Source organism: Chelonia mydas, chromosome 1, assembly GCF_015237465.2.
Source record: "Chelonia mydas isolate rCheMyd1 chromosome 1, rCheMyd1.pri.v2, whole genome shotgun sequence".
Taxonomy (NCBI): domain Eukaryota; kingdom Metazoa; phylum Chordata; order Testudines; family Cheloniidae; genus Chelonia; species Chelonia mydas.
Window position 1 is genome coordinate 190,926,219 of NC_057849.1, and position 24,465 is coordinate 190,950,683.

Consider the following 24,465-nt stretch of genomic DNA (forward strand, 5'->3'; position numbering starts at 1 on the left):
ACATGAGACCTAGACCAGATAGAACAATCTGATCCAGCTGTCCTTTTCACAGTTAAATTACTTCAAAAGGGAGGGCATAGTTTGATTTTTATTGTTACTTATTTAATAGTGTTTAGATTCGCATGGTGACAAGTAGGTTTTGAAGTTCACAAGCCAGTTAAGATTAATAGTGATGTTAACTACTTTAGTGGTGCTATTCTGAGGCTACATGGCTATAGATTCAGAAAGAGGGAAATGCTCAGTTACAAAATATAGGTGATCTCTAACCAGAAATGCTAAATGTTAAGAGACCTTAAACTCTGGATTAGAAATAATTTAATTTATACTAAACCCAAGACATTATAAATAATGCATTTTGTTGGACTGACTGGGAAAGATCAAATAGGCAGCCCTATTTACATAGAAAAATGTGTACCTAGCTGCTTTGTTTCTATGTAGTTTTAAGTCCTCATACAACCTTGAAATAATTCCAGATGATATTTAATGCAACTAGGGCATAATCACCCTTATGAAAACAACATGAGCTGCTCTAAAATAAGCCAAGTTTCCAGTTAGGTTAATGAAGATTCAAGGAAACTTACTCATTTAGGAATCCCAAAAAGTCCAGTGCTGGTGCAGATCTGCTCAGAACGTCTTGGACATTTCTTGATGCAATCCTTAAAATATTGTTGTCTCCTTGCAATACATTGTGATCCTCACCATTGTACTGAATCAATCGTGTTTTCAGGCTTTAAAAAAGTGCCATGCTAGGATTTGTAAAGAAGACTCTTGGATTCAAAAGCACCTGCTTTAGCACTTGGATCAGAACGAGATCCTGCAGAAGTTGTAGTAGTCAGTAATAGTAGCATTCTTATTCTCTCCTTAGGTCTGGATCCACTAAGAGAATAGACATCACATTTTGCTGCTAGTTAACATATCTGACTGAGAAGCACAGTTTTGATTCACTGCAAGCCTGAAAGACCATTCTGCAGTACTCTTGCAAATTAAGTCCTAACTGCTTTCCTTTTGCAGCATTTCTGCCTTATTGATGAAGCTCATATTGTTATAAAGAAGTCTGTGCTCTTTTCCTTAATAGAATATTTATTGCACAGGTCTATACTGCAGCAGGCCCTCTGAGGGGTAAAGATTTCTGTAGTTTGTCATTGCCAGATTTATCTGTGCTTGTTTGTCTATTAATCACTTGTTACTTTACTGGTTTCAGAGAGTAGCTGTGTTAGTCTGTATCAGCAAAAACAACGAGGAGTCCTTGTGGCACCTTAGAGACTAACAAATTTATTTAGGCATAAGCTTTCATGGGCTAGAACCCACTTCATCAGATGCATGGAGTGGAAACTAGAGTAGGCAGGTATAAATACACTGCACATGAAAAGACGGGAGTTGCCTTACCAAGATGGGGGGGGGGGGGCGGGTGTCAATGCTAATGAGCCAGTTCAGTTAAGGTGGAAGTAGGCTATTCTCAACAGTTGACAAGAAGGGGTGAATACCAAGGGAGGAAAACTCACTTTTGTAGTTACTTTACTGTTTCCTAGACCAGGGGTTGCCAACCCCTGTCCAGAAGTGGTGTGCCAAGTCTTCATTTATTCACTGTAATTTAAGGTTTTGCGTGCCAGTAATACATTTTAACGTTTTTAGAAGGTCTCTTTCTATAAGTCTTTAATATATAACTAAATTACTACTGTATGTAAAGTAAATAACGTTTTTAAAATGTTTAAGAAGCTTCATTTTAAAATTAAATTGAAATGCAGAGCCCCTCCAAACTGGTGGCCAGGACCCGGGCAGTGTGAGTGCCATTGAAAATCAGCTTGCGTGCCGTGCCGCCTTTGGCACGCATGCCATGGGTTGCCTACCCCTGTCCTAGACTAACCTGATTACTCCTTCTGTTCCTTTCACTGAGTAACATACACCACAGAAATCTCCAGTGAGAGACGTACACAAAAACCCATTGCCTTGTATCTACTCTTAAGAAAGCATTTTGAAAGAGCTCAGCTACTAGCTTCATATGTGTACTCATGCTATGACCAAGAAGCCTTGGTCTGCATACCAGTCAGCTTTCATTTAAGATGCATGGATATCTGTGTACAGCTATAATTACTTCACATGCAAATGCAGTGCAGCCATCTCTGTGGCGGAATGTCGTAAAGTTTAACATCAAGCACCTATATAGCCAGAGAACACCGTTAATGTAATTACAGAAATTAGAATTTTGTGAGAACACTCAGCGTCACAGCCTGTCCTGGCTAAAGTACCCTGGGATGTTTTACTGTAAATAGTCAGGACCTCAACTTTAAGACTTATCCAACATTCCAGTCTCCCTTTTCTTAGCACCATGTAGTAATGTTGATTTAGTGCTGCCTTGGAGGGAAGAGAAGCAGTATTTTTGCAGCACCTGGATTTTCCTTGTAGGTCATCATCCAACTTCTGGCCAACACCAGCTCACTTTAGTCTGGAGTCTCGTGTATGTAGTGGTAATAGTAAGGCTGTAAGCAATGACAGTTTCAGATAGGCTAAATAATTTTTCTGCTGTTTTCAACCAGGAAATTTAAGTAAAAACTAATGAGAGCCTTTATGAGGCTTAATGATGGTATGAAGATTTTCATACATACATAAATTCCAAGACCAGAATGGACCATTGTGATCATCTAGTCTGACCTCCTGTTTACCACAGGCCATAGAACTTCCCCAAATAATTCCTAGAGCACATATTTTAGGAAGAACATCCCATCTTGATTTAAAAATTGCCAGTGATGGAGAATCCGCCATGACCCCTGTAAATTGTTCCAGTGGTTAATTACCCTAATTGTTAAAAATTTATACTTTATTTCCAGTTTAAATTTGTCAAGCTTCAACTTCCAGCCATTGGACCATGTTATACCTTTCTCTGCTAGATTGAAGAGCCCATTATTAAATATTTGTTCCCCATGTAGGTATGTATGGACAGTAATCAAGTACAGTAATCAAATCTATTAGAATTCTTTGACGGTTTCAGCAAGCATATGGGCAAGAGTGATCCAGTAAATAGAGTGTGCTTGGACTTTCAGAAAGCCTTTGGCAGGTCTTGACGCCAAGGGCTCTTAAGCAAATTAAGCAGTCATGGGATAAGAGGGAAGGTCCTCTCATGGATCAGTAACGGATTAAAAGATAGGAAACAAAAGCTAGGAATAAATGGTCAGTTCTTCGAGTGTACGTTCAAGTCCATTCCAATCAGGTGTGCATGCGTTGCATGCAGACAGCCAGAAGACTTCTCCCTTAGCAGCATCCATACGGTCGGCCTGGGCGCCCACTGGAGTCACACCTTCATGGCGCCCAATATAGGGCCCTGCCAACCCAACCCCCACTCAGTTCCTTCTTACCACCTGTGACAGCTTGCCGGAACTCTGTACCGCTCTTGCCTTGGCAAGCACGTGCTTCACAGTATCTCTATCCCCATGTACATAGTTAGCATAGTAGTTATAGTTAGTGTAGTTTTTTCATATAGGTTTCCTTGCAGGGGGTCTTCCCTCCCAACGTTTTTCCCTGGCACTGGGTATGCCTCGGTCCCTGTGCTTTAAACTGTGATTGGTCTGTGGCAGTGACCCACACTCATCGTGCCTTCAGTGTTTGGGCGAGGGGCATCTCAGAGACCGCTGTAAGATCTGTAAGGGTTTTCGCCCCAGGACTCTTAAGGACAGAAAGCAGTGCCTCAGAGTCCTACTCACGGAGGCACCTCTTCGGCCCTAGTCGAGCATGCCGTGTCTGACCTGGCCTCGAGCGCCGCATCCTTGGTGCGCAGCACTCTGACACTGTCGATGTGGGAGCCAGTGCCGAGGAAGGACTCAGAGACCCTCTGCACTGCCACGGCTCTACCCATGGGCAGGTATCGGTGCGGCACTCCTCTCACTCCCCAGTGCCCCGTAAGAAAAAGGAGGCCAACAGAAGGCGCTCCCCAGCTAGGTCTAAGGACCAAGTAACGAGCAAACCCTCACTGGGTGCTCAATTGGCCGGGATCCTGTTGACTTATGCCCCAGGAGGGGTACAGTCGAGTCCAGACCTGCACTGCTCACCGGGCCACCACCACGAAGACATACAACTCCCCTCCATGCCGCAGGCATTCGAGGCAGCAGCAGACCTATTGGCACTCACAGTGCCGCCCTCACCTCCTAGGAGGGACAGGTAGCCGGCACTAATCCCAGTCCCTGTACATTCTGTGGGCAGGCTGGCGATGATGTCTGCCATGAGGCCATCCCTGTTACATCAACCACCAGCACCGGGGTTTTTGTGGGGGAGCCTCTTCGGTCCCCAAGCTGGCACCGATCCCAGGCACAAAGAAGCTGCACTCCTCCCTGGTCATCACAATCAGAGACCTCAGAGGCGGAGTCCTCCCGCTCCCGCTGTGATCATCATCCTTACCTGGCTCCCTAGCAGGGCCAGTGGACACAGTGGGCCTATCATCAAAGCCAGGGTTCCAGATTGTCATCGGTGGCCTCAGTATTGGGCACTCAGAAAGCAGCGCCGGCTGCCACACTGTCCTTGGTGTCGGCAGCGCCCGCCCCCGCCTCCCCTCCCCCCCCCCCACATCTCGACCTTATCAGAGGCCCCCTACACTGTTCTATAAGGACATGGTTTAGCTCAGGCCTCACCTGGCTTTCGTCCCGAAGGTTGTCTCCCACTTTCACATCAACCAGGACATCTTCCTCCTGGTGTTCTATCCTAAGCCGCACTCAAGTGTAGGAAGCAGAGGCTCCACTCATTGGATGTCCGGAGAGCGCTAGCCTTTTACGTCAAGAGAACAAAGCTGTTCTGAAAATCCATCCAACTATTCGTGGCTGTGGTGGACAGAATGAAACGTCTTCCTGTCTGTTTTCAGTGGATTTTGTCCTGGATCATGTCCTGCATATGTGAGTGCTATAACCTGGCGGGGTGTCTGCTCCTATGATCACTGCGCACTTCACCTGGGAGCAGGCCTCTTCAGCAACATTCCTGGCACAGATTCCTACCCAGGAAATTTGCAGAGCAGCAACGTGGTCCTCCATACACACTTTCACCATGCACTATGCAATCACCCATCAGGCCAGAGACAACACAGCCTTTGAAAGAGTAGTGCTCCAATCCGTAGACAGTTCTGACCCCACCTCCTGAACTTGGGCTTGGGAGTGACCTGATTGGAATTGACATGAACAAGCGCTCAAAGAAAAAACGGTTATTCACCTTCTCATAACTGTTTGAGATGTATTGTTCACGTCCATTGCAATACCCATCCACCTACCCCTCTATCGGAGTAGCCAGAAAGAAAGAACTGTGTGGGGGTAGGGTTGGCAGGGCCCTATATTGAGCACCATGAAGGTGTGACTCCAGGGAGTGCCCAGGCTGACCATACGGATACTGCTAAGGGAAAAATCTTCCTACTGTCATGCACACAGCGCAAGCACACCTGATTGGAATGGACATGAACAACACATCTTGAAGAACAACAGTTACGAGAAGATGAGTAACCGTTTTTTTCACAGTGGAGAGAGGTAAATAGTGGGATTCCTCAAGGATCTGTACTGGGACCTATGCTGTTCAACATATTCATAAATGATCTGAAAAAGGGGATGAACAGTGAGGTGGCAAAATTTGCACAAGATACAAAATTACTCAAGACAGTTAAGTCGAAAGCTGATTGTGAAGTTACAAAGGGATGTCACAGAACTGGGTGACTGAGCAACAGACTGGCAAATTAAATTCAGTGTTAAGTCCAAGGTAATGCACATTGGAAAAAAAAAATCCCAACTATACATAAAAATGATGGGATCTAAATTAGCTGTTCCCAGGCAAGAAAGAAAACTTGGAGTCATTGTGGATAGTCTCTGAAAACATCTGCTCAATGTGCGGTGGCATTCGAAAAAGCTGCTAATGTTAGGAATGATTAGGAAAGGTCTAGCTAATAAAGCAGAAAATATAATGCCAAAATGTAAATCCATGGTACACCACACCTTGAATACTGTGTGCAGCTCTGGTTGCCCCATATCAAAAAAAGATACATTAGAATTGGAAAATTAGAAGACAGAGAAGGGCAATAAAAAGGAGTGGGGTATGGAATAGTTTCCATGTGAGGAAACTGGGACTGTTCAGCTTAGAAAGGAGCACCCAGTTTACCAAGAGATCCAGATGGCTCTGTTTCAGCAACTTGTCCTCTTCATTATTTACCCCCAATTTTAGTGTCCTCTGCAAACTTTATCAGTGATGATTTTTTCTTCCAATCACTGATAAAAATGTAAAATAGCGTAGACCAAGAATCAATCCCTGTGCAACCCCTCTAGAACTGGACCTGTTTGTCGATTCCCCATTTACAATGAGATTTTGAGACTTATCAGTAAGCTAGCTCTTAATCCATTTAATATGTGCCATGTTAATTTTATATTCTAGTTTCTTAATCAAAATCATGTGAGGTACCAAGTGAAACACCTTGCAGAAGTCTAAGTATATTATGTCAGCGCTATTACCTTTATCCACCAAATTTGTAATCTCATTTAAAAAAAAAAAAGATATAAAGTTAGTAGTTGGATCCTATCAAACTGTAAAACCATGTTGATTGGCATTAATTATATTACCCTCCTTTAATGCTTTATTAATCAAGTGCCTTATCAGCCACACTATTAACTTGCCTGGGATCGATATCAGACTGACAGGCCTATAATTAACTGAGTCTTCCCATTTACCCTTTTAAAATATTGGCACAAGATTAGCTTTCTTCCAATCTTCTGAAACTTCCCCAATGTTCCCAGACTTATTGAAAATTAATATTAATGGTCCAGCTCTTTAAAACGCACCTGGTTGCAAGTTATCCCCAAACTGTCTAACTTTAGTAGCTGACGTTTAATATCCTCTTGAGATAATGGTGGAATGGAAATAGTGTTATCGTATATGACTACATCATCCATTTTTCCCAAATACCAAACAAATATTTATTGAACACATCTCCTTTATCTGAATTATTATGGACGATTCTGCCATTCCAGATGATTCTACCATTTCCATCCAGTATTCTCTCTTTTCCTAATATACTTTAAAAAACTTCTTCTTATCGTCTTTAGCTCTGCTGGCCATAGATTTCTCCCTGCATCCCTTTTGGTTCCCTTTTCAATTTTCTACATTTCCTAGCTTCTCACTTATACATCTTATTATCAATTTCCCCTTTTTTCCATTTGTTATATATATAAAATTATAGCTCCCTTCAGTTCCCTTCTAAACCATCTCCCTTTTTTTAGCCATATTGTTTTCTGCTTTGTGAAATTGGCCCTTTTAAGCAACAAGTATATAGTCAGTGGCAAAAATACTGCATTAATACAGAGCTAAGATTGCTTGGTGTTGTCATCCCCTTGCAGAATGTTAAGTTGATCAAAACTCAAACTTCTGAAAACCAGGAAATGCTCAGTTAAGGTTGCCCATCCAGCTTTCACTCTGTCCTCCTTAAGCAGTTCCCCAGTATGCCTCACTAACACACATACCTTTGCTCTGTCAGCCCCACAGTTGTTGAAATGTACAGGCTCTTCACTTCCTTTCTCAATTGGTTCACTTCACCCACAGGACTTCTTATAACACTACTAAAGAACAAAAAGGGGGAAAAAACCAAAATGGGCCCACACTACCTTCCCTCTGGTTCCTCGGAGATAACAATAAGTAGCCAGAGGGAGTTATTTGCATAAACTCCACGTGTAGTCAGTGTGTTAGGTGAACCTACACTAATTAGTGGAGGCAGTAGTTTTTGGTCTGATTTGTAAAAGTGTCAGTGATATGAAGACATGTGTGGATTACTTTGAAGTTTGTGACAGAGCTATGATTGTTATGGGTGAGCGAAGGGAAGAGGTGCACGTATAAACGAGGATCCAGTGTGCATCACCTCTATGTGTAGAATGGTGTAGATTATGTCAGTATCCGGGTGTAGGGCTTTTATTACTAAGGACATTGTCAACGGTGAGGTGGAATATCAGAGGATTCTTGTGCTTTAGGGATGGTTAAGTGAAAGTGTAGATTGAGATGGTATCCTGTGAGTGTAAGGGAGTTGTAAAAGGTTGTGAAAGATTCTGAAATGGTATCCATGTGGTATGCTTTTTGGGGAGTTGGTTAATGCGTGAGTGTATTCCAAGACCTGGAATTCCCTGAACATTAAAGTGCCGAGGGTTGGTTAGTGTGTGTGTGTGTGAGAGAGAGAGAGAGACACACACATATTAAGGTGGTGTTTGAAGAGGGTAGAGGGGGAAAATGGCATGGGCAACATTTTTTTTTTCCTTTGATTGGTTTGTAGAAAAAGATAAAGGGTTTGTACAGCTCAGCAACTGTGGAGTTAGCAGAACAAAGGTATGTGTGTTAACTGGGCATATTGCGGCATTGCTGAAAGAGGGGCAGTGTTAAGGTTGCATGGACACTTCAGCTAGGAACTTCCTGGCTTTCAGAAACTGCCACCCATGACTCAAAGTATGCAACCTCTAGCCATTTAATCCAAAACTCCTCCTTTTCTCTTAGGTGGGGGCTTGTAATTAACTTATTCTTTTGACTCACATTACACCTGTAACTTTTTTTTTAAATGGCAATTTTTTTCAGGGCTTCTCTCTAAAACCCCGGGTCAAATCACTCCACATTTGGATCACTGATCTGCATCCTCCTGAGGCACATGAAATTTCAAAGAAATCCCATTTTAGAGGGCTTGGAAAGTTGACCCTTAAACAGATATTGTGATGCAAGTTTACCTACAATGGCGCTGCTGCGTCAATAATATTACTGATCTGGATTTTATTCTGTTTGTACATTATAAATGTTATCAAGTCACAATCACTTGTATTTAAGCTACCATTAATTTTTAGTTCTCTGATCAGTTCCTCTTTATCTGTCAAGACAAGGTCCTAGTATAGAATTCACCTATGTTGAATGCAACCCTTTCAGAGTCACGAATTTGCCGTCTATAATACTTAAAAATTCCAGGGATGTTCTAGTACTGGTAGTATGAGACCTCCAGCTTATATCACTCAAACTGAAGTACCACAGGGTTACACAGCTATTTCCCCCCCTAAACATTATAAACAGGTGCGTAAGGAGCCAGTCATCCTGTTGACTAGCCTGATATGATGGTCTGTAGCGGACACCAACTAATAGCCCATCTTGTGCTTTATCTGTTAGGACATGGATCCCTAAGCATTCAAGATTATTTTCTTCCAAGTTACCAGTGACTTGGAAACACGTAATGTCATCGTTGACCTAGAGTGCAACTCTCCCTCCCCTTTTGCCCACACAGTCCTTCCTAAATAGGTATTTGCCATTGATTTGAACATTCCAGTAATGGGCAATTCCAATTCCTCTTGTATGGGCAGTAAGGAATTTCTTCTCTTCATGCCCTTTGGTTCCTTAATTAATTTTGTTCTCAATATGTCAGATTGGTTCTGCGTGCTCATATCTTCCCTCGTTTTATCCTCCCCCTTTTGTTATTAGTTTAATGCCTTCCTGTCTACTCTAGCCAGCCTGTGCTCAAGGAGATTGCTTCCCATTCTGCTGAAGTGAAGAACATCCAAACTATACAGCTCCCTTTCCCTATAAAAAGTGGACCAATGTTCCACAAAATCAAAACCCCCTCTAACTCTGCCAGTGGTTTGCTTTCAGAATCTTCTACCTTCTGTCTTCCTTTGCTCATGGGACAGAAAGGATCTCCAAGAACATCACTCAGACGTTCTTCTTCAGCATGTTTCAAAGTTCTCTGAAGTCATCTGTTATCTGAGAGAGATCCCATGATGCAGTGTCATTAGTGCCGATATGAATCATCCCCAATGGATCCTGGCCCGTCAGCTTCAGAATACTATCCAATCTTTGAGTGACATTTCGTGTCTTGGCTCCAGGAAGGCAGCACACAGTCTTATTATTGACCTGTCCTTTGCAGAATGTTCTTTCGATTCTTCTGAGTATTGAATCCCCAGCAAAGATGGTGTCTCTTCCTTGCATGGCTGGAGAAGTCTTTGTGAGTAAGCTTGCGTTTCTTATAGGTTGGGCCGAACTACCATTGAGAGGTGTGTTCTGTACATATCACCATTTCCTTGGAACAGCTGAATCTTGAGAAGTATTTTCCACAGTTTCCACGTGAGGACTTGTTGTTGACTGGAAACTTCCAGCTATGTGTAATTTCTCCTGCTTCTCTTCTTTCTAGTGCGCACAGCCTGTCCAGTCTTGCCTGTCTCCAGCCATGTGGAATGCCAATATGATTTACAAACTGCCAGGCCTCCTCTTTGACATTCTCTCTCTCTCTCACACTCACACTCACACAGACTCTTTTTGGTAGCCAGCTCCTTTCTTCCTTGAACCTGAGGTACTGATGTTTCCCAAACCTGGCAGTTTGGGAACTCTTCAGTTTCTCAGTAGCATCTCTATTTGCTCCTCCAAACCAAGAATCTTTTCCTCCAGTACTGTCACCACCTTGTACTTCAGGCACAGGAAGCTGCTTCTGGTTTCAGGCAGCGGAAAAAAGATGGTGTATCCATTGCAGGTGATCATCACTATTCCATCCCCGTCCATCTTGAAATCACATGTAGAGCTGAAACTGGAAGGAAACTCTTTCACACTCCCTCTCAGCTTCCTCTGGAGCTCTCCTGGTAGCTACCTCTGTTCACAGTTCTTGTTTGCCTAGCAAATGACTTTATATACCAGGTTTCCCGGCTTAGCTTAGCTCAACTCAGCTCCGCCCCTCACCATCAGGGAGTGATTATCCACTCAGAGACTTCAAACAGCCAAGCTGATCAAAGCCTGAAGGATCAGAAGAAACAGTCCTTATTACTTTGACACTTGTGAGTTACCAGCCATGGCATATGGATTAGAAATAGTCACATAATGAATAGATATGGAGCTTAAAGCTTATCACACAGTGAAATGGGACAATAACCTAACAGATGGGAAAACATCTTGAATTCTGAAGATAATAAAGTGTTGGGCTGATGAGTCAAGAAAAAAATGAGGAGCATTCACAATAGTGTGCTTAAAAAAAAAACTTCACATAGAAGCACTAGAAAAAGATTCATGTAGTATAATAGATTGTAAGTGGCATGTAAAAAACCCAGGTCACGTTGCTATCAGAAATAATTCACTGCACTCAGATTTTCTGCTTTCATCTGTTTAGGCATTTCATATAGTGCTCATCACCCTCATATCAGAGTTCTTTTCGCACAAAAAATTTTAAAAAGTTTATTCAGCTAAGTTAATGTAATGGTATACTGAAAGTGCAACTCTGAAAACTGACTCTAACCCTGGTTTCTGTGTTTGACTGATTTTAACTATGCATTTGCTCAATGTACAAGTCAGGTGTTGTTTTTTCCCCATAACTCCTAAGCGCAAACTGAAATCTGAGATTCAAGCTGGGTTCTTCCTTTGTTATGTTTCATCACCCCCCATAAAGATTCTGCAGGCCAAATTAGACTCTCATTGATGCTTGTGTAACGCTATTATCTTCAGTTTGGTTTCCACAGGTATAATTGTTTAGAACTTAAACATAATTGTTTAGTATGGTATGCCAGCAAACGGAGTAACCAGTTCACTCCCTCTTAGCTGTGCTAGTTTGGCAGGGCTAATAGAAACCAACACTCTTCTCACTTATTTGGGCAAACTCTGTGCTAGTCATTCTTTCTTAACCATCCCCCCTGCAACTGTTGATACGATAGGGGGTAGCAGTCTTCCCCCATGGTAGCAAAGGCATGAGTGCTCGTATTAACTGACTGCTGGCATATTAACTGTTGTGTGGGACCACAGCTCAGAGTTGATCTACATGATGCAGTGGTTAAAACACCATCAGCTTCCAGTGACCTTTCTGCAATGATTGGTGGACCTGCTCTGAAGGTAGGTACAGAGGGTGAAAAAAGTGTAATGCAGATGAGGTCACAATGAGCAAATAAGAGGAGTCATTTTACATAGTCAATTTTCAGAGTAGAACTATGTGAGAGAAGGTCATAACAAGAGAAACACTGATGAGTGTTCTTGGAGATGCATTCTAAAGATGGTTGTTCTATCCGGTATGGCCTTAAGGCACATAGGTGTCACATTCTGGGGTGCAATCCAGACCAGTGAGGGGTTATCACCACCTGCCCTGCAACTTTGGTTGCCTCACAATGCTATGCTGTTGTAGCTCCCAACCTGGGCCTCTCTGAAACCATGCAGGTCATTCCCTGAGTGTCTGTGTATAGCTACAGCCCTGATCCAACCACTCTGACCCTAGCAGCCTGTCAACAACACACCAGCCACACTCTGGCTCCCAACAGCATTGGTTACTACCTTCAGGATGAACCCAAAACACTCTCAGTCCCTGATTTTCCCAAAAAGCATTACCCAGCCCGTTCCTGGACAGTTCAAATATTGGAGATCCCTTGCCCCTGTACAGGGGTCAATACGCAATAGTTGACTACTTCAATTGAAGTTACCAAACAATTCAGTTTTAACACAACACTGGATTTTCTGATAAAAAGACTAAGAATAAACTTGTTTCCTGCAATATTGAACACCTCTGTTCTAGTAAAATGGATTTTTTAGATTATGGTTCCAGAGTGAGGAGTATAGGTACGCACGTGCATGGCTTTTAAGCGTGTGCTCAAGTCCTGTTTAATTAGTGAGCTTAAACACATACTTAAGTGCTTTCCTGAATAAGTTCTTGAGGCCTTGTCTATGCTAAAAAGTTACGGCGACCCAGTTACATTGTTCAGGGGCATGAAAAATCTGCACCCCAGCGCATGATTTAATTTGGGATCGGTCCTGCTTTGAGCAGGGGGTTGGACTGGATGACCTCCTGAGGTCCCTTCCAGCCCTGATATTCTATGTTTATAGTTCAGTCAACCTAACCAGTGTAGACACTGTGTTGGGTCAATGGAAGAATTCTTCCGTTGACCTAGCTACCATGTTAGCTACCATGTCTCGGCGCTGCAGCATTTCAAGTGTAGTCAAGTCCTGAGTTCATGACGGAAGATAGGTTATCTAGCCTTTGTCAGTATCTCATCATGTGCAAGACTCTTATTTAAGCGCAGATTAGATGAAAACAAAACATAATAAAACAACTTTACAGCTAACTGATCTGTCCTAGCAATTTGGTATTTCACTTCTGCCAGCAGCCTATGCTGGAAAGTGTTTGTCTTTATGTATTCATTTTAAAGGTGGGGCGGGAGTGTTCGTTTATGCGTCTGTAACTTGTTTAGGCTCTTGGCCATCTGTGTGGTATGAGTTCCAGAGTGCACCAGCACTCCAGGTGCTGCTGCTCTGTGTGCATGTCCCCCAAGTATTCTGTCTTTTCCTTCCAGGATATGGTGTTACAAGCATTACACACATCTGTGTTTTGAGTAAAGATGTATAGATGTAACTAAAATGTCTGTGTTTATAAATGAGATGAGTTTCAGGAATGGGTTGCAAAACTGAGTATATTAGTAGCACAGGCAGGGCCTAATATGAGGATTGAAACCTGGGGAATTGGATTTATCTTTAGATTGCAAGGTACATTTGCATTCCTTTTTCTATATTTAGATTAGCCTTTTAAAAGAAAACTACTTAATTTTCAATGGCAATGTGTATTTTGTGAAACAGGCTGAGACAAATCAGCTTAACGTTTGTCACTTGTGGACGTTAAAAAAACTTATACTAAATGTAATATTGGTTTACATAAATTGAATTTGGTCAAGGGAAACTTATAAATCAAATGAATCAGAAATGATTGTTCTGATGCATCCCGGCTTGAAGATTTTGTTTACTGAAAGCTTAGAAGAACTTATTCAGCTTTATATTGAAGTGTGATTTTTAAAATGACCTATGATGTAGTGTGGTAAGTGAAAGATTCAGTCTTCATTGAATAGCTTTTAAAAATAATAAATAGAATCCTAAATGGGATGCTGCGTATAAAATAAACATTTACCAAGAGGAAAACACTAGTACTATAGTGAACTTTCCATCCCTGCTCCTCTTTTCTGTTTCAGCTACTGCAATAATATATAATTTAATTTCTTTGTGTCTCTTTTTAAATCTTTCAATAATCTAACTTAAACTGGGTCTCAGTAAAACTTGGTGGAAGAGTGACATTAGAGCAGTTCATTAAATAATGCTGTCCTTGCAAAGTGGGTGTCTGTTAATCAAGAAAAGTGGGGTAGTGAGCACTTCTAGCAGATGGCTAATGGCAAGCACCTTCCAATATCAAATGCCTTAATCAAGCAATGAAAGCTGTAATCTTAATGGATCAGGTAAACACTTGTAATATGCTCTTTTTTGTATTGAAGTGCAATGAGAGACAGAATTCACCAGTGACTTCTCCAGGATCCTCTCCGCTTGCACAGAGAAGAAAGCCACTTCCAGACCCCGGGCAAATTCCCCATATTAGTCTTCCACCGGTGCCTCCCCGTCTGGATCTCATTCAGAAGGGGGTAGCACGGTCACCTTGTGCCAGCCCTACTGGCTCACCAAAGGTAAATCTTATTTTACTATGTTTCTGTCTAACTGAATGATGAGAGATGATGGTTGTTAGTTTAAAGGTGCATTTTTTTTAAAGGTTGGCTAGTGCATTTTTTTTTAAAATTTGTTATATCCAAAATATCCCCTAGGCCTTCTACCAAGTCCCTATGTAATTCTAACATGCCAGAATTCACTAAATAAGGGCCTGATTGAAGCCTCCTTTAAATCAGTGGAAAGACTTGTTGCCTTCAGTGAACCTTGGATCAGACCTGATGGCCGTCCCCCTATAGGACATCTTGTAGAATCAGCTAATGACACACAAACATGATTTCTTACTTTGTCAGTGTCACACAGGATTAGCTCCAAGCTTATATTTCTCTCTTTTGATGGCAATGTTACACATGATTAGCCCCATGCTTATATTTCACTATTTTAAAACCATGGTATTGACCTACTCTGATGAAACAAGTCCCTGTAATAGTCCCTGATTTGTAATATTAAACAGCAACTGAAAATACTCTAAAAAAGTACATCTAAAAGGTCATTATCGGCATTAAAATTGCATGCTGTAATCAAATGATGATTTACACAATGTCCTAGCAAGAAAAAATTATGCAAATATCTTGCTATCAAAAACTTAAGGTGTGATAAATTAGGATCCATGTTTCAAGTGGATTTAGAAAAGGAAATAATAAATTGTACAAAATGAATACATACAGTTTGTGTATGAAGAAAACTGGTAATTTAGAACAGTTTTAAAAATTATTTACTTGAAAGTCTGAAGGAGAACATACATAAAATACTGGATTTAAGTGTCTTGAATTTTCTCTATTATGAGAGAACCATTTTATTGTAATTGGTGTACAAACGTAAGAATTAGCTTAAATTTTGAAGGCTTGTTTTGAAATCTGTATTCGCATGTTTGTGTGCATGGTAGTCCAATGATAAACACGCTATTTCTTTTATCAGCATTTTGCCTTTACACTTGACACTCAGCTTTCTTTTGAAATTAAATTTAATTCTAGCAGCATAATACTTAGCCAAAACAAATGAGGTATATAAAAATGTTTCCTCGTCCCTATCATTTTTAATTAACTCTGTCATTTAGCTTAAACTGGAGCTAAAGAGGCTATGGTCTTACAGCTAGTGCTCAAATTCATTCAGTAGCACAAACTTTGAGTAGCGGCCCTATGAGCTCCACTTCAGGTGTGTATATGCCTCTCAAGCCCTTGTTCAGAGATTTTAGTTAGCAGTGTCCATTCAACCCAAGCATGTGTCCTATACCTCCTTGTGCTGGTTACTGAGGCTATATAGGGTTGTAAGGATGAACCATCCTCAGTTCCTTCTCAACTGCCTTGGCCTGAGATGCAGCCCTAGCATGTCCGCCTTGAGCACTCCTCAGTTTTTCTAATATTCCTATAGTGGTTACAGTTGTCTTTATATTTATATATAGTTATGTTATAGTTAGCTAGATAAGCTGAGAGAGGATTTTTTTTCCTGGCAGGGCATGCCTGGCTTGTCAGGTTTCAAATGTTGCCTTTCTTGCCAAGAGGCTATACCTCTTTAACATGTCCGTTGCTTGGGGGAGTCTCCTAGACGTGCAGCTTCTGCCTGGCCCTCAAGTCCAGGGTAAGGAAAAACATGGAGATTAAACTCAGATACCTAATGATGGATTGCTCCCTTTGGCCAGCTTCTGAGTCACATCAAGAGCGCCCCCCCCCCCCCCCTCGGTACATCTGTCTCTTGACAGATCTAGTGCCTCTTCTACATTGGCGCAGACTTCCCCTAAGAAAGATGAGACTTTGGAGGCTTCAGGGAAGACTTCCAAAAAGAGGAGCACGGACAGTCTCTTTAAGGAGCCAGCTCAGAAGAAGTCAAGGTTCCTCGAGAGATATACAGTCTCTGAAGGCTTAATCTCTCAACTTGGTACTGTTGAGTTTAAGGACACCCCTCTGGTATGACCGGGGCAGTAAAATCCCAGAGTGTGAGGAGAGAGATGGCGCCGTTAGGGCCTTAGTATCTTTTACCAGCAAGGAGAGCAAGCATAGACACTCGGAACTAGCACCATTGAGTCCAGCCAAATGTCAGTACCTATGCATTCAGCTCAGTTGTCTGTACCCAGGCATTTAGCACCCTCTGCACCGAGCAAGAAATGGCACTAGACACCATCAGTGCCTGCTTTGGTATGTCCACTATTGGCTGTACCGTCAGCTTTGGTGACTGTGGCCTTGGCTTCCGAATCAGTGCCGATCCCCTATTTGGTACTGCAGGAGTTCATACGTACTAAGGACCTCCTGATAATGGATGAACCCACTCCTGGGTACTGAGTGTCTTTCGATACTGAGACCCGGAGCCCTGGACTACCTCATCTGGTACCACAGGACTCTCCACTGTTTTCTGTGGGTGCTCCTTCTTTAGATGAGGTGGAGGAGGATGAAGGAGACCTCCAGTTAATATCCTCTATTTCTTTTGAGGATTCTCCAACATATCCCTTCAGGAATCCATCAGGCTTATTATCAAGGGTGGTGAAACCAACCCTGCATGCCACTTCCGCTTCTATATGGGTCCCCGCAATGGCTACACTGGTATTCAGTTACCTTATGAGTTCTCCATTTGAACTAATGGCAACCTGTTCTCTGTTGCATTTATCTGTGAAGACAGCCTTTTTAGTAGCAAGCCCATAGGGTTAGGGAGATTGGAGCCTTGATGGCAAATCCCACCCTCTTTATGGTCCACACACTAAATTCTTACCCAAGATTCTATTGGAGTTCCACTTTAATCCTTTCATCTACCATTGGTTTTCCCAAAACCACATAGTTCTCTACAGGAATCCTGTTTATGTATTAGAAGGGCATTGGTCTTCTACTCAGATAGGATCAAGCCATTTAGGAAGTTACTTAGGCTTTTAACTTCCTTCATGGATAGATCCATGGGGTCCTCAATCTTTACTCGGAGACTATCAAGATGGATATCTGGATCTGTTGTCACTCGGTATGATGCTGAGTATTCATTCCCCACCCCCAAAGAGAGAGAGCACATTCAACCAGACTGGCCACCCCTTCCGTGGTGGGGGGGGGGAGGGACTGCAAACTTACTGGCCCTCCAAGTCACATATGACAATCTTCAGAAGTTTGGGAGCCAGGGGTTGGGGCTTCAGCCCCACTCCTGCTGAAGCGCCGAGCTCTGGCAGGTGCACCCCGCAGGGCAGAAGTCCCGAGACTCCCCCTCGCCCCTGCAGGGCAGAAGTCCCTACCGCACCACCCCTCTGAAGAGCTTGGGACCCCTGCCTTGCCCCTCCCCCCACCACTCTCCTGATAGGTGGGAAGGAGGCCGGGGCTGCTAGGGAGCTCCACAAGCCACATTTTAATGGAAAAAAAACTGCAAGTGGCTCACGAGCCAGTATGGCCACCCCGCCCTATGGCATTACTGAAGAATGTACCAGTATCTGAAATATGTAGGGCTGCTACATGGACTTCAGTATATACTTTTTCAAATCATTACTCCCTGATCCATGCTGTCACATCTGATGCGGCACTTAGTTCTGCAGTTCTGCACTCTATTGTGAAGTTCCCTCCTCCATCTGTGGTTACTGTTCAGAAGTCACCTGAAGTGGAACACCCATAAAGACACTATTCAAAGAAGAAGAGGTTACTCATTTTGTGCAATAATTGTTCTTGAGATGTGTCGCCCTGTGGGTTCGCCACTACCTGTCCTACTTCCCCTCTGCTTTGGACTTTTCTTTAGGGGATGTTTAAGTAGAGAAGGAACTACGGGCAATTTGCTTATGTACCCCTAGGGTATCCGTCACAAGGAGGCACAGGGCCCATGCATGGACTGAACGGACTCTAACTGAAAATCTGTGATACAAGGGCTCGAGAGGTGCATGCACCCCTGACGCACAGTAACCTCTCTTTAGTGTAGTACAAAGGGAAAGAGACACACTGCTCCTTCTTTTTGGAGTATATATTGAATTCTTTGCACCCCACACTGAAAATGCACTTTTCAGTATTGTATATAGTCCACTGTTTTTCTGTGAAATCAAAAAAATTCAGCTACCGCAGCCAAATACCACTATTTACTAGAAAATTACATTTTGTTAAAAACTTTGCAGTAAAGCTGGTTGGAAAAAAAAAAAGTTGACTTTTAGTCGAAAAACAAAAACCCAAACACTGAATTTCCAATTTTGCAACAAAAAGTTGGAATTTTTCACAGAAAGACACTTTCCACAAAAAAATATTTAGTTAAAAACCCAATTTTCCTAGAAAAACAATTTTGACAGAAATTTTTCGACTAGCTCTACCTTGTAGCCTTCTTGAAAAAGTTCATCACTGAATTTTTTTTCATTAAGAGGAAGCTAGATTTAGTCACTTTTACTCACGTTGCATAGCACCTTAGAAGTAGTTCCACTTATTTCTGTGGGTCTACTAGTGGAATAAGTTAGTATTTAGTGTGATAGACTGTTGCCCTTGAAATTCATTGAGGGAGTACCTGCAGAGTAAGGCTAACTGTAGTGCTTTCTTCCTTTCAGCAAAATTGTGGGTTATTTTTCTTGTAGTGTTAATATTCATAGATTCCCCAGGCAGAAGGGACCATTGTGATCTAGTCTGGCATGCTGTATACAGAAGAACATCAGAGTTATGAACACATTGGGAATGAAGTTTGTTCGTAACTCTGAACAAAACATCAGTTATTCTTTCAAAAGTTTACAGCTGAATATTGACTTAATGCAGCTTTGAAACTTTACTGTGCAGAAGAAAAATTCTGCTTTCCCTTTATTTTTTTAGTAGTTTACATTTAACACAGTACTGTACTGTAATTGCGTTTTTTGGGGGTTTTTTGTGTTTGCTGCTACCTGATTGTGTACTTCCGGTTCCAAATGAGGTGTGTGGTTGACTGGTCAGTTCGTAATTCTGGTGTTCATAACTCTGAGGTTCTACTGTAATACAGGCTATAAAACTTACCCAAAATTATTCCTAGAGCATATCTTTCAGAAAAACAGTTCAGCCTTGCAAAATGCTATACCGTCCAGGCACAAAATATGCTTACTTTTTACCGTGATGATTAATAGTAATGATTTCCGGGGTGGTGGACACCTCAGATGATTTGACAAGCGTAATTTTGCAAGGTGGTGTTAATAATTTAATTCTTATGAAAATGAAGGTTTTTTTTCCATATACTACTTTTATAGGAGCTTTGTAACTCCATAGATATATTCTTTTGATCACTAGGTTTCCTGCTTTTTAAAATATACTTGGGTTCATTATTTTTGCAAACAATTTTAAAATATATTTTATTTAATTTCTGATGCTATTCAAATCTGAACAAGAAAATGCTCTGACAGAGGAAATGTACTGTGTGTGAACTGCAAGCATAAATATAGTTAGCATGTCACCTGAGTGTGACTTGAACAAGTTTGTTCTAGTAGTAGATGGCATGTGTCAAGTTTCCTTCCCCACTCTGAACTCTAGGGTACAGATGTGGGGACCTGCATGAAAAACCCCCTAAGCTTATTTTTACCAGCTTAGGTTAAAACTTCCCCAAGGTACAAACTATTTTACCTTTTGCCCTTGGATTTTATTGCTGCCACCACCAAGCGTCTAACAAATATATAACAGGGAAAGAGCCCGCTTGGAAATGTCTCCCCCCCCCCCCCCCCCCCCCCCCAAAAAAAAAAAAAATCCTTGCAAACCCTACACCCTCTTTCCTGGCTTGATAAAAATCCTCACCAATTTGCATAGGTGACCACAGACCCAAACCCTTGGATCTTAAGAACAATGAAAAAGCAATCAGGTTCTTAAAAGAAGAATTTTAATTGAAGAAAAAGTAAAAGAATCACCTCTGTAAAATCAGGATGGTAAATACCTTACAGGGTAATCAGATTCAAAACATAGAGAATCCCTCTAGGCAAAACCTCAAGTTACAAAAAGACACAAAAACAGGAATCTACATTCCATTCAGCACAACTTATTTTATCAGCCATTTAAACAAAACAGAATCTAATGCATAACTAGATTGCTTATTAGCCCTTTACGGGAGTTCTGACCTGCATTCCTGCTCTGGTCCCAGCAAAAACAACACACAGACAGAGAGAACACTTTGTCCCCGTCCCCAGCTTTGAAAGTATATGGTCTCCTCATTGGTCATTTTGGTTAGGTGCCAGCGAGGTTATCTTTAGCTTCTTAACCCTTTACAGGTGAAAGGGTTTTTTCCTCTGGCCAGGAGGGATTTAAAGGTGGTTAACCTTCCCTTTATGTTTATGACAGCATGTAAAGAGCAGAGTTGACCGTAGGTGCATATGCGTTCTAAACAAAAATGGGACTTGTCCATTCTGCCTCCTGGTCCCTAACCGCTGCTACTCCATGCTCCTTCCCTCCCTCCCTCCCTCACCACCCAGTCCATCTTACGGTGTTATTCCCCACTCCAAAAATGCTTTTTTCTGCAAAAGACATTTTGAGTTCCCAAATATGTCTCCAAATCCTTTGCATGACCTGTAGCATTGCTTCAAAGGAGATATTGTGGAAGCCAGAGCAAAGGAGGATTCTGGAGAAGTTTAATAACCCAGAGATACCAGCTCTTCTCCTCCGTCCCCCCCGGCAGAAAGAGGAACATGTTTTCTGAAGAGAGAGTTGCTGATCAAGAACCCCACTGCTGGAGAAGAAGGGGGTTGGGATTGGCATCCCAACACTATTATGATGCCACCTTAATATCTCGCATCTTAGACAAATGCCTGCTTAGCCTATGCCTGAAGTTTGTCCCTTAGACGAAAAAGGTAAAGCGGTACGTTTTCATGAGTTGTGCATCCGTAGACTAAATTTATTTTAATTTCTGGTTTTGTTTAGTCTTCTCCATGTATGGTGAGGAAACAAGATAAACCCCTCCCAGCACCACCACCTCCCTTGCGAGATCCTCCTCCACCTCCACCTGAGAGACCCCCTCCAATCCCGCCGGACAACAGGATAAGTAGACATTTGCATCATCCTGAAAGTGTGCCTTCCAGAGACCAGCCTGTGCCACTTGAAGCCTGGTGCCCCAGAGATGTGTTTGGGACAAATCCATTAATAGGATGTCGAATCCTAAATGACAATTCCCCCAAACCAGGACTCACTGCAAGTTTGAATATAAATGGAAGGCACAACCGAATGGGTTCTGACCCAGGATTTATGAGAAAACATAGACGCCATGATTTGCCTTTAGAAGGTGCCAAGGTAAGCAATGCGTGGCACAGAGCGTGAAGCCTAATTTTATGTGTTAATCCAATGCGAAGATCTCATGTTGGTTAGAGTGCCATTTTATGTTGGCTGATGTCGATCTGCTTCATTTGAAGCTTTCCTGTCGATACTTAATAGGCTGTAAATAAGAGAGGCTTGTTAAATTCTGTAATTTAAAGCAGCAGTAAATGAGGTTCAGAGTTAGGATTTAATTTTAACTTGAAGCCATCACAAAAATGGCAGCGCAGGAAAAACCGTTCGCAAATGATCCTTAGAGTTGGTGCTGTTACTGACCTCAGTTATATGTTGTCTGGCATTCAGCTTTGGAAGTACCATATTAAAGTTACACATACGTTTATTGATAAGTGCTCCAGTCTTAGATGAGTTGCGGACTCTGTAACCACAGCAAACCACGAAATGTGTAAATAATAAATGCACATGTCATAGCTTATACATTTTAAAAAATTTAGAACAAATTATCAAACAGATACCTTGTATATGAGTGTGTGTGTGTGTGTGTATATATAATTATATATATATATATATATATATATATATAAAGTATGTGTGTATACATATAAATCTAATGTATAAATTGCCTTTTTTAACAGTAAAAAGAGCACATTTACATCGTGATTAAAAAATCCACAGCATCAAGTATCTGATCCTGGGTCAACTGACTTGGGCTTGCAGCACCGGGGCTGTGCCCCTATAAAATTGCAGTGTATTTGTTCAGACTGGAGACCAAGCTCCGAGAGCCTCCCCTATCGTAAGGTCTCAGAGCCCAGGCTCCACCCTGAGCCCGAACATCTGTACTGCAATTGTATAACTCTGCAGCCTGCTACCCGCATGCCTGAGTCAACTGATTCAGGCCAGCTGCCGCCGTGCCACAGGTATTTTATCACAGTGTAGACATACCCAAAGTGCCCTTAGTCACAACCTCATGCACTGCAATCCTCAATTTGATATTATCACTCCTGTAAACCTCACTGAAGGAAAGCCATAAGGTTGCAGTATTAGGATAACTAGAATTGAGCTATGCTTGTATCTCTGCTCATTCTTGTTGCAGTTAATTGCAATAACATCCATTTTGGCAGCTGGATCTTTGTCTGGTTCTCTGTACTCCTTTTGTGGCCTTCAACAGGGAGATAGAGGGCACCTGCTGTTGGAGCTGCAGGAACCAGCAGTGGCTGGTAAGGCAGACATGGGTAGCTTGGAGATAGTAATTTTTGATGTGAAGGAGCCAGCCTCAGAGGATGCCTCATCGGCTCTCTATAGTGAAGGGGATTGGAAGATGGAGGGTGATGCCATTTGCAACTTCCCTTCGAGGCTCTGGGCTGCTCTGGCTTTCTTGTGGCCCGACGGAGGGAGAGGCTTGTGTGATTCTCTCCTGAGTAGTATGGTGTGGCATGGGCAACTTCCCCTGTCCACAAAACTAGCAGAGCTCCCTTTCCATACACTAGGTGCAGGAGGGGCTGGCTTTGGCTTTATGCTGCTTCTCCCTGGGCTGTCTGCCATACTAGGATCAAGAAGAAAGGGAATCAAGTGGCTAAGCCCAATCCACAAAGTGTGGCACGAATCTGTTCAAATTATTTCTAGCTCCACAAGCAGTTTGAGCCAGTGAGTTCTGCCTCCAAAATTGCAAGTAGGCTCAAGATCCATTATAGGAACTCTAGAAAATTACATATAATATGTCCAAATAAATGTGATTAATTTTGAAAATGGAACAAACTTCTAATGCTGCTTTTTAGTACTAGAGTCCTGATACTGAAAGCTATGGAATTGGTGGGTGAGGCAGAGCCATGTTATAGCTGACATTCTGATGTGATCAAAAATCGCTTTAGAAAAAGTACACAAAGCAATGAAAAGCTAGTGAGATCTCTGCTGATATCTTAATGAATCTTAACAGGAAACAATATCCAGCACAGTTGTTAAGTTGGAAAATGTGCTTCTATTTTAACTACCTTTCATTGTCTTACAAGCTTCATAAAAGAAATGATGCATGTTTACTGTACTGTTTGCATCGTTCCTGAGAACAGTTATGTATAGGGCCATCTAAAGGCCAGTAGCTGGTATTGGAGGTTTCAGAGTAGAAGCCGTGTTAGTCTGTATCTGCAAAAAGAACAGGAGTACTTGTGGCACCTTAGAGACTAACAAATTTATTAGAGCATAAGCTTTCGTGGGCTACAGCCCGCTTCATCAGATGCATAGAATGGAATGTATAGATAGATATACACACATACAGATAAGTTGGAAGTTACCATACAAACTGTGAGAGGCTAATTAGTTAAGATGAGCTGTTATCAGCAGGAGAAAAATACTTTTGTAGTGATAATCAAGATGGCCCATTTAGACAGTTGACAAGAAGGTGTGAGGATACTTAACATCGGGAAATAGATTCAATATGTGTAATGACCCAGCCACTCCCAGTCTCTGTTCAAACCCAAGTTAATGGTACCTAGTTTGCATATTAATTGAAGCTCAGCAGTTTCTCCTTGGAGTCTGTTTTTGAAGCTTTTCTGTTGCAAAATTGCCACCCTTAAATCTTTTACTGAGTGGCCAGAGAGGTTGAAGTGTTCTTCTACCGGTTTTTGAATGTTATGATTCCTGATGTCAGATTTGTGTCCATTTATTCTTTTGCATAGAGACTGTGGGAATAGAGTCTGGGAGTGGCTGGGTCATTACACGTATTGAATCTATTTCCTTATGTTAAGTATCCTCACACCTTTTTGTCAACTGTCTAAGTGGACCATCTTGATTATCACTACAAAAGTTTTTTCTCCTGCTGATAATAGCTCATCTTAACTAATTAGCCTCTCACTGTTTCTATGGTAACTTCCAACTTATCTCTGTG

At 42.0% G+C, this 24,465-nt stretch overlaps 1 protein-coding gene across 8 annotated transcripts in view; it reads left to right on the top strand.

The window, feature by feature from the left end:
• The window catches only part of CBLB (Cbl proto-oncogene B), a 192,184-nt gene that overhangs the window by 128,305 nt on the left and 39,414 nt on the right, over positions 1–24,465 (top strand). For all 8 annotated transcript variants that reach the window (XM_037907760.2, XM_037907747.2, XM_043538543.1 and 5 more), the window contains 2 exons: positions 14,232–14,417; positions 21,243–21,608. In XM_037907760.2, the coding sequence (XP_037763688.2) occupies positions 14,232–14,417; positions 21,243–21,608 (552 nt within the window). The remainder of the gene's footprint in view (positions 1–14,231; positions 14,418–21,242; positions 21,609–24,465) is intronic.